General features: G+C 42.0%; 1 protein-coding gene across 1 annotated transcript; it reads right to left on the bottom strand.

Annotated features, from left to right (window-relative positions):
* Positions 1 to 1,516: 1,516 nt before the first annotated feature.
* prtgb (protogenin homolog b (Gallus gallus)) lies at positions 1,517 to 13,714 on the bottom strand. Its single transcript, XM_056740661.1, has 18 exons — positions 13,648 to 13,714; positions 12,682 to 12,981; positions 9,673 to 9,817; positions 9,442 to 9,579; positions 9,069 to 9,370; positions 8,828 to 8,987; positions 8,498 to 8,745; positions 8,184 to 8,348; positions 7,583 to 7,897; positions 5,725 to 5,910; positions 4,405 to 4,500; positions 3,060 to 3,246; positions 2,856 to 2,983; positions 2,605 to 2,775; positions 2,147 to 2,329; positions 1,950 to 2,061; positions 1,727 to 1,868; positions 1,517 to 1,651 (listed from the first exon to the last, which is right to left on the bottom strand). Exons 1-18 carry the CDS (start codon positions 13,712 to 13,714, stop codon positions 1,517 to 1,519), a joined length of 3,180 nt encoding a protein of 1,059 aa, XP_056596639.1.
* Positions 13,715 to 14,716: the final 1,002 nt, after the last annotated feature.

Below are 14,716 nucleotides of genomic sequence, written 5' to 3'. Positions count from 1 at the left end.
ACTAAATTCCTCTTTACTCTTACACACACTTACAATGCACGTCTCTGCATTCCGGAAGGATAAGACAGAATTTAGAAAAAGTCCAAATTGAAGCTGTAAAGTCATCCAGGACTTCACCTCACATCAGTAAAATAATGTATTTTCTGTGGCAACCATCCTAGGTGATGCTTCAAGATCTTGATTTGTACTGATCCTGGATCATTCCTTAAAAGACAAACGCTAAATCAAACAGTATTCGAATCCTTCACTTACGAATCATCACGGCCAATGAATGTCCAAACGGTGCACAACCTCACAAACAACTCGTCTTTAAAACTAGCAAAACAAACAGATCAACAACTTGATCTCTCGTGGCAAACGGCAAACGTTCAACCTCGTGCGCCACACACACAAAAGAAACTATGAAAATGTTTGAAATAAAAGCGAGGTATTAATGTTCATCCGTCTGTCAATCTGGATCTTTCAGTCTCCTTTGATCCAGACCATATAAAAGCAGCTTTTTTTCCCCACAAACCTTTTCTATAACCTGAGGCACATTAACTCGTGAAGTATTTCAACATCATAAAATGTTTTGTGAAGTCTAAAGTCTGAGGCCACATCGCATTTTTCCAGGTATTTAAGTTTTGAAATGCAAAATTTCTGATGTTAGAAAGATATTTCTCTGCTTTTATGAAGCACACCAAAAATAAAATACTAAAACATTCTTATTTTTCAATTCAACAGACTTTTGGACTCTAAGCCAAACACCTTTATATTCATAAATAAATAAAACTGCAGAATAAAGCCAGACACCGTAAAGTGTAAATCCCGTGTGGAGGTCAAAAGATTGACTGAGGTAGAGAGACAGCAGCACAAAACTCCGTCTCTGTCACTTCCACGAACAGTAAACACTCGTCTGTTTGTGTGAAGCACGTTAAAGGAATCACAAGACATTGATTATGTCTAAAACACGTTCATCTGATCTTTGGTATTACGGGAATATTTCAGCACAGATTCTGAAGAGATGGAGACTGAGAAGTGCGAGTGTTTCAAAGCCACAATATTTGTGATTTTTTAAAAGCTATTTAAAACGTCCACAACCGCTCCGTCGTGAATCTTTGGCACAAATATTGTAATATAAATCTCTCCGCTGTGAACGAACCCTGAGGAACATCCGAGGTCTAGCTCAAGCTCACGACACAGACGGCTGTTTCCAGTGATTGTTTTTGGACGGGGTCATCGGGTCTAAAAGAGGTTCCGCTGGTTTCCGTCTCATCCTGAGAGCAGTTTCCAGAATCACCCGTCTCTCGGCTGCCAGTGTCGCTGGTCTGAGAGCTCTCGGACTCCCCGATCGGACGATAAAAGATGTGAAGAGAGGAACCCTGAGCGGAGACGACCGGCTGATCTTCCTCGTAACGCAGCGTCTTCTTACCAACTTCATCAACACGACTGTCATCCTCCACCTGTTCATACAAACATGAGACGTCACATTTTATAAATTAGAATTTGTTGGGAATGTGGGTGTCAACGTTCATTTCTAGAGAAAATCGCTTGTTTTATGACTTGCCGTGTCGGACTTCTTTTTGTTGTTGAAGATGTTCCATCTCTTAGGTTTGCTCCGCGTGTCACTCATAATCGGTCCCACACTGTTTATTACCAAACCTGCTCCTCCCTGAAAAAAACAAACAAACATTTTAGCACACAAACATTTTCAGCAGTTTAAGTCATTTCGATTCATTTCAATTACTTTGGCATCAATGAAGTGCGTCCTCCTCATCGGAACGTGAACGTCTGTGTTCTCCGCTTGATGCTGATTGGCTGATGAAACCCCGCCGCGCGTGACCTCATTCCTCACCGGTCCAATCATCTTTGAGGACGAGGATGATTTTCTGCACAGAGAATGACGACAACTTTTAATTCTGTGGTTTGATTAACACAATTAAATGAAGCATTAAAATAATCAAACGTACCGTGTAAAGAGGACGAGGATGCAGAGGAAGATGCAGGTGAGAGCGATACACACACCGATGATGATACCCGTCATGGATTTCTCATCGATGTGGTAAAGGCCGTCTATAAATGCTGCTGAAATACACACGAGCGAAAAATCCCATCAAAACACTGAATCACAACTCAACACGTAAAGCGCCGGTAAACGCGCATGTACCTTTTTGCTCAGCGTGGTTGTCGGTGTGACGTGGATTTTTGCTTTGATGATGTTTGGCCTGGAGCACCTGAAGCTCGACGGTGCTGGAGAACGGACCGTCGCCCGCCTGGTTAGACGCAGAGATCTTCACCAGGTAAACGTGACCTGACTCCAGCTTCTCCAGAAGAGCCATGGTGTCTGTACCTGAAACAAAAACAAGAGAGAACTCCTTCTCATTTACATGAAATTTGCTGTAGGAAAAAAGAAAATGACAGATGAGATCTCGGAAATATCTCAATTATTTCTCCTAGACATCGGTGAGATTATACAGAGAACAAATGGAAACTTTTGATGCATCTCAGAAATTTCTCCTGAGAAAAAGAGTCAAATGTCTCAGAGTTTCAGAAGAGATCTGGTGTCAATTATTTCAGTATCTTTCAGAGAGATACAAATGTTTGGCGTAGCTTCAGTCGGCTCACCTTCTTTCCGCAGAACCTGCCATTCACCAGCGAGCCATGAGGTCTGTGAGGCGTACAGGATGGTGTAATGAGCCACAGACAGTTCGGGTTGATCCGGCGGTGTCCACGACACCAGCGCTGTACCGTCATCGATCAGAGACACTTTCACACCCAGCGGAGGAGAGGACGGAGCTGTGGATCAGAACACACGTGTGCATGAAACTTCCGTCTCATTTCTCATCTCATATCGCTGAATAGAGCACTTTCAGTACCTTCTAGTGAAGTCTTCTGATAGACCGTTGCGCTCCAGGGACTGGACATATGATCCATATGCAAACGAACTGCAAACTCGTAGCGAGTGTTGGGCCGCAGTCCTCTGAGCGTCACCGTTTGTTGAGTTCTGAGGAGAGAGTTCAAAGTGATTCAGCTGCAAACACACCACAGACGGTCTTTACTGATGAGACATGGAGACTCACGTCTGGACGTAGCGGAGACCCGAGACATCAGACGGACTCACGGGTCCGCAGCGGACAGAATAACTGACGGGTTTTCCCGAACTGAACGCAGGTCGACTCCAGCTCAGAATCACAGCGGATGAACTGTTGGCTTTAGCATGAACTTGATCTGGAGGAGGAAGAGCGGCCAGTCTGCGGTTCGGTGCGGCTGAAACAGAGACGCAGTTTTGTTTACAACCACTTCTCGCTTTCCGTAAAGAAGAAGAACCTAATATTTGAACTAGATACTGTCAAGAACCTCAACACACAATCTATAAAATAATAAAAGGTAATTTCATGACATACTCTGGCTTTGGGTGCGGTAAATAAAAATGAGAGTGAAAATGAAAATCAAAGCATGAACTCCTGAGACCGGTCTCAAATTGGGACGTTATTTTTACTAAAATGTATTTATTGAATGGCTGTCAAAGGATTAATCCTGAATAATCACATCGAGAATTTACATAATATATGTCTGTGTACTCGGATAAGCGGTAGAAAATGGAATGGAATGGAATGTCTGTGTACTGTGCATATTCATTTTGTATCTAGAAACACATGAGAAAAATATGAAACATAACAAACACTTGTAATTTAAAGTATAAGTAAATATAAATATATAAATGTGAATATGTCATAAATATGTATACACATATATGTATGTGTCTAAAAATGTTAAATTAATATGCACAGTACACACTGAGAAATATATTATGTAAACACAAACTTTTATTCTGTAAGCGATTATTCGTTTGACAGCCTTAATTTATTGTAAAGAAGATCAATACTTGACATTTTAATCTGGATTTAATCATGCCAGCCTGAAACATATTGAGTGAAATTATTCAGAACTTTTTATTCAATAAGCCTGAAACAGGTGTTTTCTTATTTATCATATTTTTTTGTATTTAACTATTCAAGACTTTATTGTTTTGTTTTTGAAAAAGTTTTTAAACTAAGAAACAAAACAGAAGTTTTTATAATATAATTCAAAACGGTCACATTACAGTGTAAACTAAAATATCAAAGTTCCATATGAAAATTTTATATTGTCGAATGTGTATTTATTTTTACAATAATTACTTTTGTATATGCAACTATTCTCAAGTTTTTATAATAAAATGGTCAAACTTGTTTAACGATAAAGAAACAAAACTTTTTGCGAAATACTCAAAGCTCTCACAATACTGTCTCACATTATTGTATTATAAACCACAATGAAAATCCATTAGAATATGTGAAACTGTCTAACGCCAATGCAACTCTATATTTCCAATATGCAATTCATATAATATCAGACCCACATTTAAAAATTGACTGGACTTACAGTGACATGCAGGAGTGTTGACAGTCTGATGTGCCTGATATCCGTCACCATCAACACTGAACGCCAGAATCTTCACATGATACTTCACTCTTGGACCTGTAGAACACAATCAATAAAAACATGACGTCACTGTTTTTCAGCTTTGTTGCTGTTCAATGTGCAGTTCATTACGCAACCACCAGAGGGAGCGTATTAACATCTTCTTTACTAGCTAACCCTAAGTACAAGAAGATGAATATCAATGAGAAAAGAAAATGAACACATGAAGACGTTTGTGATTCTGCGTTAATTTGATATTTTTACATTTGTTCACTAATACAAGAAAAAAAACACAATACTCCTGAATTTTGAGTGTTTTGGTGTAGTTAAGTTTAGTAGTTGTGTGTTTAACACAGGGTTGATTTTGAGAGCCGTTCATTATGCGAGGTATCAGGCACTCTGTGTGTTTTTAAACTTTTAGGGCAGAAGGTCAGAGGTCATAGGGCACAGAGGCAGTTCAGCTGCCGTCGCAGCTTTACGGCCTGAGGTCTGGGGTCAGACCCAGATAAAACTTCACGGTAGTTATAATGTCAATCTGTGGAAAATAAGCAAGACTGTTACATCGTGCTAAATAATAATATTTTGTTTTAAATCTATATTATTCGGCAAGATTCTAAGTGGTCAATCTTAAAGAATTGATAAAAATGTTGTTTTTATTTACTAGTTCTAATGTCTTTTTTTTTTTTAAATGACAGCATGCGAGCTTGGAACATTACTGGGTGATTTTTCCTGAAGTATATCATCCTAAAATGTTCAGATATTTTGTTTTGGATGTCCAGTTGGAGAGGTGGACGGAGGATGGAGGAGGGGACGGTCTCACAGGCATCTGCCCGACCTTAAACCCCAGCACAATAGACGGCCGTGGAGAAGCGCTGGGGAATGATGGGAAAACTTTGAGCAGACATCTGGGGTGTGACCTTTGACACAGAGGGGATATTACGTGACACGGACAAAGGCGTGAATAGCACGGCCAGGCCAACCGTGCATAAATCTGACCAGAAGAAAAAGGTCATTATTGATCAGAGAAAAAATTAGAATTGTGAGTCCGGCCTCATCCATTCAGATGCAAACACAAAGGAAAAGATTTGAGTAAATATTGTCAAAGAAAAAATGAGACTTGTGTTACTCTCTTGAGTTACGTTTGAAAACGTTTGAAATGTTTTTTAGCATTTAAACACTTCCTATTAACACAGTGTAATAATGACCATCATAAATTCAACCTTATATTTTATTCTTATTTTATTGGTGAGCTACCAAATTTTATACAAGTTTTTTACTCACTGAGTCCGCTGATGGTGTACTGGTGGTCCTGCGCGGGCAGCTGAATAATGGAGTCCTCTGATTGGCTGTCAGGGTGAAAGGAGAGCTTGTATCCCTGGACGACGGCATCGTTGGGGGCCAGATGCCAGCGGACCGTCACCGACGTGCAGTTTTGAGGTTCAAGCTCAAGGTTCGGTGCAGGAGGCACTGAGGATGAAAACAGACGTTTCGCTCTTTGAAGGATTTTTAACCACATTATAATATTGTTGTTTAATGACGAATGTGCTGTGAAGGGATGTGAGAAACTGCACTTTATCATTGATTTCTGTGTGTAAGACATGAACTAAATCAATGAAGTCTCCTCTATCAGAAACAATGCTGTGGGCAAGTACAGTCTGTCAAATAAATAACATCGGTTTCGACCAAACATCTCCATCCGGCCATCGATTTCCCATCAGCCGCAGGCTTTGAGGAGTTTATTATGAGTCTGATAACATCTTCACTTCGGTGTGATCACATTAAGATGGATCGTGTTTGAGAGACGGTGTTTATTAAGTCAAGCTTTACTATTAATAACGCTCACATTTAGTGTTGTGTGTTTCTCGATCACACTTCAGTTAATTTAAACAACTCCATTGAGAAATGACCAGTTCTGAATGAAACTACTTCACATCTGATCTGAGCGCTCAGTCTGAGACACTAGAACTCATTGTTGTTCAGACATCTAAATGGTTCAGAAATGGACAAAAAACTTTTTCTGTCAAAGTAAAACTACTCGACTAAATCAAATAAAAACTAATTTCAGCACTGGTTTAAAACTGGCAATTTACAAATGGTGGAAACGTGTTTATCTTTTATTTCCAATGTCTGTAACACAATGTATTCTCATGAAAAGTCTTTATTGTCATATGTGTGTTGAATATAAACTCCTTTTAGGAACTTCACCATTTAACGTGAATGTATCGGAGAATATTATTAAATATGGAAATATATTCAGTGATACCGTGCCAATGTCGTCATCCAAAATCCCGTTTGCAGCACAGCAAAGAGTCGTAAATCATCTCTGAGCCTGACACTTAAGATTTAGTCCTACACTTCACTTAAATTACGACTGAGCTGCTTTATAACCAACTTTAAAGCGCAGCTTTGAGTCAAGAATTTTACTCTTAGGTCAAATCTTAGCGGTGTTCTTGTGAGTGAATCTCAGAAACTTGATAAATACAGTCTCAGACCTTTAGCAGACGTCTAACAGACGTATCTGTGCTATCTGGATAGAAACAGCAACTGCATAACAACAACACAATTCTCCAGCATCATGGTTTTGTATGGACAAGAAGCAGTCAGTCTATCTTCAGAAGCTTTTCATATCTAGTCTCACGTGATTCGTTTTTGTTCTGAGACCGTGAACGTGTTTTAAGCTCCGAAAGCCCGACTAACTAAACACAAGAGAAAGGTTCTGACCAGCAAATATCCATCAGAAAAGAAGCTGAACAGAAGAAAAGCCTTTCAGAGTCTTTCACACTTCTTCATCGTGACCCAAAACTGAGCCGTGCTTAACTCTTGAGTGGCAGGCGGGGTCAAGGGTCACCGAGTAACAAACATACTGCAGAAATAAAGCCAGGTTTAAATCTAAAGCATCTGTTACCCCCCAGCTCACTTCAGTGCCTTTGGTGTGTCCGACAGAGCGTCAAATAAAACACAATCTTCCTCAAGAAAATGTGAGATTTGAGAGTTGCAACCCATGTGTCAGAATCACAGAAGAATGAACCAAACAGGAGAAATAATCAGCTGACAAATAGAAAGAAACGCAAGTTCATAAGAAATACCATTCCTGTGAAGTTATGACCATAAGTCATAAGGGTGCGATGTCAGTTCTCACCTGCAGCGCTGGACGTTTTGGGAGTTCGATGAGAGCTCCAGGCGGACGGCTGACTCCAGCCCACACGCGTAGATGCCGACATACGGATCAGGTAGATGGTGTCGGCCTGCAGACCCTGAAGAAGTTGCTGAGTGCTGTTCTCACTCTGAACGGGCAGCTCAACGGAGGTCACCAGCTCGTCCGCCGCCGTCCGGTAAGACAGACGGTACGCAGACACTCGCCCGCGACTCAGCTTGGGAGGAAGCGGCTCCCAGGACACCAGAATATCGGTCGGGCTGCGACTCATCAGACTGAACTCGGGTGTACGAAGAGGCACTGGAGACGAGAGGAAACTCACGGATGAGATCTCTGTAAAATCTCGATGGTCTCGCATAGACATTAATGAGATTAGAGCAAAGAGAAACCTGCGTCTCAGATATTTCTCTTGAGAAAGAGAGTCAGAAATGTCAGAAATGTTTCAGTCATCTCTCTGTGATTTGCAATCTAAAGTCATTTCATCTCATCGCTCTGTATGTTAAACTCTTCTCAAGATCACAGAGATCTGACCGGTTCCAGCAGACGCTGCAGCAGTGCTTTGTGGGAAATGTGTGTTTTATCTCACCGTTCTCCAGCGTGTGCTGCGTGACTTGCTCCGACATGCGACTCGCACCCATGGGCATGTAAGCGACGATGTAAAAAGCGTAGTTACGCGCCGGCTCCAGATCATCGACGATGTGACTGGTGGTGTCGTTTCCGATCACCGCCTGATATTCTTCATTATTCACACCTGGAATCACAAACATTTCTCAGCGATTGTCTCAAATCTAGATGAACACCAGATCACGGGTTGGAGGACAAGCAGACGTATTCATCGCAGTAAAACAGGTGCTGTGTCTTTAAGTGTGAAAACCTCTCAAGTCTCATTTCCAGACTCACCGTCCGTCTTCGTGTAGTGTATGGAGTAAGCGATCACTTTCTCGGCGTTGTACTGCGGCCGTTCCCACGCCAGTAAGATGGCGGAGCTGGAGATGGTTTCTGCGTGGACGTGTCGTGGTGCACCGGGGCGGTCGTCTGACTGTATCACGACGAGACGGGCCGCGGACAGAACCCAACCCTGAGAGTTCTCCGCCTGGCACTGATAAAAAGCTTCGTCCTCCGGGATGATCTGGGTGATCACAAGCTTACTGACGGACGAGAAAAACGAACGGGTCAGTATAACAACAGACAGTGTCTTGAAATGTGTTTCACGCTGGGTTTCGGTGTTACCTGTTGTACATCTTGGTGCGGCCGTTGGAGCTGATCATCTGACCGTTTTTAAACCAGGAGATGCGAGGAGAAGGCGTCCCTTTGGCCTGACAGCTGAAGCGGGCTGTTCCGGCTCTCGGACGGGTCTGAGTCTCCGGTTTCTCCACGAATGACGGAGGAACTGTAAAATGCAGGTTTTTTTGTTTAACGCCATCGCCTAGACAGACAGAAGATGTGTTTCGCTGCGCAAAGTCTTTCTTACCGAGAACGGTGAGGGTTGCAGTCGCCGTGGTGTAGTTACGCGTCCCCGGCGTCGTCGCTCGGCACAGGTACGTGCCGCCGTGATGCGCCTTCACGACAGAGATGACCAGGTTACCGTTTCCCATCACCTTGGTGCCGAACACGTCTATGGGTTTGGAGTCGGCCCTGCTCCACGACACCAGTGGCCGGGGTTTTCCCTCGGCCATACACTCCAGAACCGCAGGTCCATTGAAACTGACGCTGATGTTTTGAGGTGCCGCTACGATGTGTGGTTTCATCCCGAGGGGCCAGGGGGGACCAACGCTGGAGCGAGATCAGAACAGTTTTAATGTGTTCCAACAAAGCTAAACAAAGACATTCTGTGAAGGAAACACGAACCTGGCGTGACGATGAGCTCGGCGTCTTTGCTCCTGACTCGACTGGCCGTGTTTGTTGCCGAACAGCGATATTTCCCAGCATCCTTCATTGTCACGTCACGGATCTGCAGCGCTCCATTTGGCAAAATTGTGATTCTGAGACATTAAACCAATAAAAAAAGTTTCATTCATGTTCATTATTCATTTAGTTTTCATTCCCTTTTTATATGTGAAGTTGTGCGTGCTCACCTGTCTGAATCCAGAGGTAAAGATCTTTGGTTGAGGTCCCAGGTGATGACAGGTGTGGCGTCTCCACTAACACTACAGGAGAATCTGACCACAGATCCCAGAGACACCTTCACCGGAACGGGGTGAGATACAATCGACAACATACCTGAACAAGACAAGAGAGAGAATAACTGAGGCTCGATCCTTTAAACATGAATCACGGGACATGCACAATAAGAGGACGAATATCACATATCTGCCAAACAAATATACTTTTTCTGTGGAAATCATGTAAAAGGATGTTTTAAGCAAGTAAACGGGGTAGATTTTGTGAAAGTAATTGCCTGTCTGTCTCAAATCAATAGAATAGCTTTTAAAACTAATCAGGTTACTGACACAGACAAATCCCCCATAATCAATAATGAGAACGTCTGAAAGATAAGAGGAATGTACGATAACACACAGCGGTTATTCACGTTTAATATCATTTAAAGAGACAGTTCCTTCATTTATTCATGCTCACCTCAAATCTGTACGAGTTTCTCTCTTCTGTAGCACACAAAAGAAGATATTTGAAGAATGTTGATCATCAACAACACGAACCATTGATTTGCATTGTATGAACACAAAACCTTCGAGACATTTCTCAAAATATCTTCTTTTGTGTTCCGCTCAAGAAAGAGGTAAACCACATGACAGAAAGTAACCGATGAGAGCATTTTTATATGTGAGAGGACTGACAGTGTGTTTGCTAGTCTTGCTTGTATAAAACACAAACTAGATAAGCAATCAACACAGACAACAAACAGAAATCAGAAGATATTAGAAATAATACAAATCAATTAAAAGCTGTAATAGCTTGTTTTAATGCAGCAGACAATAATCAGATTTATATCTAAATCTTGTAAGATCTGATCTCATCTGTGATTGGCTGTCTTTTAACGTGCAGGTCAGCCAATAATAAACAGCTGCTCGGATCAATGGATCAATTGACCGATGACAGTGAATGATGAACTTTATAGATCAGCAGAAATCAATAACACTTCCATCTCTTCTCCATCGCTGTGCCACAAATGAGTTAAAAATGTAAGACTTCACACAAAACTTACCGCCACAAGACATTTACATCAAATATCACAGACTGAAGTGATGATAACAACATGAACCTGATGAGGGACACCGGACATTCATTTTACCCACAAGCCCCTGGGTTTTGTCTCCTCCTCCCGCTAAAGGAAATCAATGGTTCTTCACTTCCCGCAGAAATTCAGTAATAAAACACTCCTTGATTTACATCTGAGGTGCAATTACAGCTAACGGACGTTCAGATTAAACTCTTCACAATCTCTGCAAACAGAGATCATTCTCAGAAGTCGTGCTCAAGCTCTCCACGTGCTTGCAAATGTCAAAAAATAAATGTTGCAGTTACGCTATAGAATGAATGGACGTGTTATTAAATTAAATGTTCTTTAAAAAAAACATCGTACTGCCATCCTACACTGGTATTACCCTGGTACTGCAATTTATGGGGCTGTGTACAATATGGTGAAAGCAATGAATCACAAATAAAAGTTTTTGAGACATCTGATCTCTGGGCAGTAATAATCAGACATCTTTAGGAGGATCTGCTCTGTGTGTGTGTGTGTGTCCGGTGAGGTCAGCGGGGTCATCAGAGGTCAGATCAATGCCTGGGTCAAACAGCACAAAGTCTTCCTGCTAAAGATCAGAGGTCTCTCAAGTCCGTCTGTTCAGTGAGTTTCATCTCAGATTAAATGTGTCTCTACGTCACGAGCGTCATTAAAACAAACTCTGACTTTAGAAGAAAAAAACCTTCAGCACAGAGAAAGAGTCTAAAGTCATTTTCAATGGAGTAAAACAGAGAGTCAAATGTGTATCTCCAAGAACCTTTCAGAACATTTCACCTCAAAATCACTCAAAGATTAAAAGTTTGCACCCGTTTCATTTTCATGCACTTTTGATTAGAGGTCACTTTTCCTTTTGCCCCTCACGTGTTGTCATACTCATATATAGTCAAGCGCTCTGTCTAGTTAAAATTTTAACTTACAAACAACTTTAAGCTGTTTCGAATTTATATTTTAAAAACTCAAATCTGAGTTGTAACTCCAGCGTTTGGCTTGAATGTGATTTTAAATAATGGGGCCGTTCCCTTTGACAGAGAGCCATGGAACAAAATCAAGGTTAAGTCCAAAGACCACCAAGCCGTTCCTTTCAGACCCCTCTCCCTCACAAACCCTGACAAGTCTAACAAAACAACTGACTGCGGGTCTAAAGAGCAACATTAGTGAAAGAGAGAGAGCAGCGCATCAGTCAGGCTGGATGTGGACATCAGGTCGAGCCGCTGGTCAACACACTGCTGTGGAATAAAGACAATCCCACAACCCCGGTGACCCGCTGACCTCTCCCGACGCCCTTTAGACAGACGGGCAGTGAAGCAAACCAATACCACCCCCCTCCAGTCCGCTCACCCGCAAAACACCCCCTACTGACCGAGTGCCCCCTTAATGCCTTCGAGTGACATGTTTGAGTTTAGTTTGGTCTGCTTTCTAAAAAGATACAAGAGATAAACATATTTATTTGATAAAAAAAGATATTTCATTTCTCCATGAACTATTGAGTTAGTAATGAACCTATGCTGGGTTACTAAAACGTGACGTGTTTTACCCAGCTACAGGTGCACATCACCCACAGAAACGTTCTCTGATCGGTTGTGCTTGAACTTCTGCGGGTCTTTGTGAAGGTCAGGGCTCAGGGAGTTGAATAGACACAGATGTGTCCACAACAGGCCTTTATTCTCTCCTCTCGGGCCACCGGGGACAATGGGAGCCAGCCAATAGCCTTCAACAGATTTCTATGTGTGGCCGGCCAGCAAACAATCGTGTTGGAGGCCGCTGCGAGAACTGCATACAACGTGCTTACACAACATGAAAATCTGTCTGCACCCACGCATCACATCTCCTTGATAAATGTTTGGCCTACACTTTTAAAGGGAAAAGGTTTCATTGCACGCACCTGGGATTGAGAGACGTGATCTTTGGCTCAAGATGGCTCCGTGTTTGTTTTGGGCTAGGCACTGGTAGACACCTTTGTCTGATTGTTCTGGTGAACTCCTCACATCTGTGATCCACAGCGTTCCGTTGGGCTGGACCTGCACACGGTCACTCTCCTGGAGACGGACGCCGTCCTTCATCCACTCCACGGCGGCGGGCGGCTCGCCTTCAGTCAGGCAGTCCAGAGAAACCTGCTCACCTCGATATGCTCGCACATCACTGGGCTCCACCAGGAAGGCCAAATCACTGACACAAGAAACAGCTGCGGGAGAGACGTTCCATTCAAATATGAGCTCCAATTTCTGATCAAACTAAACATCATGAAGGCAGTTTTTCTTTTGAACACATCTAATCCTTTAATTCAGGGTCAACTGAGAAGAACGAGCCTGCCATTGATTCATTTTCACTCCGATCTTCATGTTTTCTCAACTTAAGTAAAATGCTATTTTCACCTGATCTGAACATTTGAAATGACTTTCATTGGTGTCTCATGATGTAGTAATTTAACCATATCAAATTATTTTAACTACAATAAAACAAACTCTTCAATGCATGAGGTCAACTGATAAACATGTTCAATCATATTGTGGTTTAGGCTAACGCAGTACTTATAATACAATTTAAAAACAATACATTTTTTTTAATGCAATTTACTTGCTGGTACCCAAACCGTATCACGTGTGTTTCCTCCATCCCGTTTACACGAAAGATGAACGAGTCAGTGACAGATTATCACACCAACAGTTTGCGTTCTACACAAACAAGTAATTATCTAGACAACTAGTAAATGGTCTTAATAATATCATATGATTGCAGGTTCAGAGTTGTTTACATTCCTTAATGCATCGCAACACCTTGAACCGTCTCCTCTCCACCGTTTGCGCACTGGGACTCTTGTCCAAATATACAACAATATAACATCTCTTACCTGAAAACGAGATAATCCAGAATAAAACCAGCAAACGCTGATGTGTGATCCATTTCACAGACGCCATTTATCAACAATTCACTGTCATTCTGCGCGTAAAAACTGCGCGTCCGGAACGAGTCACGACCACTGATCACCGATCACTATAATGAACCTGCAGCCAGACCGCGCCTCGAGCTCCCCTCTCTCTCTCTCTCTCTCTCTCTCTCTCCTCCCACTCGCACCCGTGACACACGTTATTTAAGACCCCCACCATAACCCAGAATCTCCATTATTAGATGTCAATGTTTATGCAATCTTATATCAAGACGCGTAGTTGTGGAGAGCTTTACTGTACATTTCTCTGTTGCGCACTGGATTGCTCTGCATCTTTAAACATAAAATGTAAAATGCAATAAATGTTCCAATAGAATGGAGATATATTGTATACAGGAACTCACATTTCAGTTTTTGAATGCATACACACAAGTGATTTATACATTTGATCAGTGTGTGTGTTCCCTGAGAATCAAACTCACAACCTTTGTACTGTTATTGTAATGCTCTAACCATTGAGCTACAAGAACTAAATTGTAATTTATGAAAGGAAATACTATAAATACGTCTGTGTGTTTTGTGCAAAACTCATCACATCTCTATCCTCAGGATTATTATGTAGTGGATTCTTCATATTAAGTGAGTTTCTGTCTCAAACTAGAGATCAACTATCTCAAGACACTGAACTCAAAGCAATGATGAGGAGATGTCCAGCACGTGCTGCTCAGTAAATGCACTTATTGACGTTGCAGGACAACAGACCGACAGCTATGAGACCCTCATGCTCATACGTGAGAGCATGGCCTTGTGGGATACTGTTTACAACCGCAATCACTTCCTGTTTCGGTTCATAAGTTTTCATTTGAAGAAAAAACAAGATATTTCTGAGAATTATCATCCAATTGTAAACTTTTTTCAGAGTCAGCTTGATCCAGACTGCGGGGTCTTATCATTTAATACACAACTAAAATAGACTGGATTGGTACATGACTGCAAAAGTGGTTCACAAATTGCTGTGTGGTTGCTGGTAGAT

This window comes from Triplophysa dalaica, chromosome 24 (genome assembly GCF_015846415.1).
Source record: "Triplophysa dalaica isolate WHDGS20190420 chromosome 24, ASM1584641v1, whole genome shotgun sequence".
Lineage (NCBI taxonomy): Eukaryota > Metazoa > Chordata > Actinopteri > Cypriniformes > Nemacheilidae > Triplophysa > Triplophysa dalaica.
This window is presented reverse-complemented; position numbering and strand designations above follow the sequence as displayed.

Bases quoted from the DNA above. Each gene is read 5' to 3' on its own strand.
- prtgb (XM_056740661.1), bottom strand. From the start codon at position 13,714: ATGGCGTCTGTGAAATGGATCACACATCAGCGTTTGCTGGTTTTATTC. The intron at 4,501-5,724 runs GTGAGTAAAAAA...TGTGTTCTACAG, and splicing joins GTACACCATCAGCGGACTCA to GTCCAAGAGTGAAGTATCAT. The intron at 1,652-1,726 runs GTAATTGAAATG...TGTTTTTTTCAG, and splicing joins CGCACTTCATTGATGCCAAA to GGAGGAGCAGGTTTGGTAAT.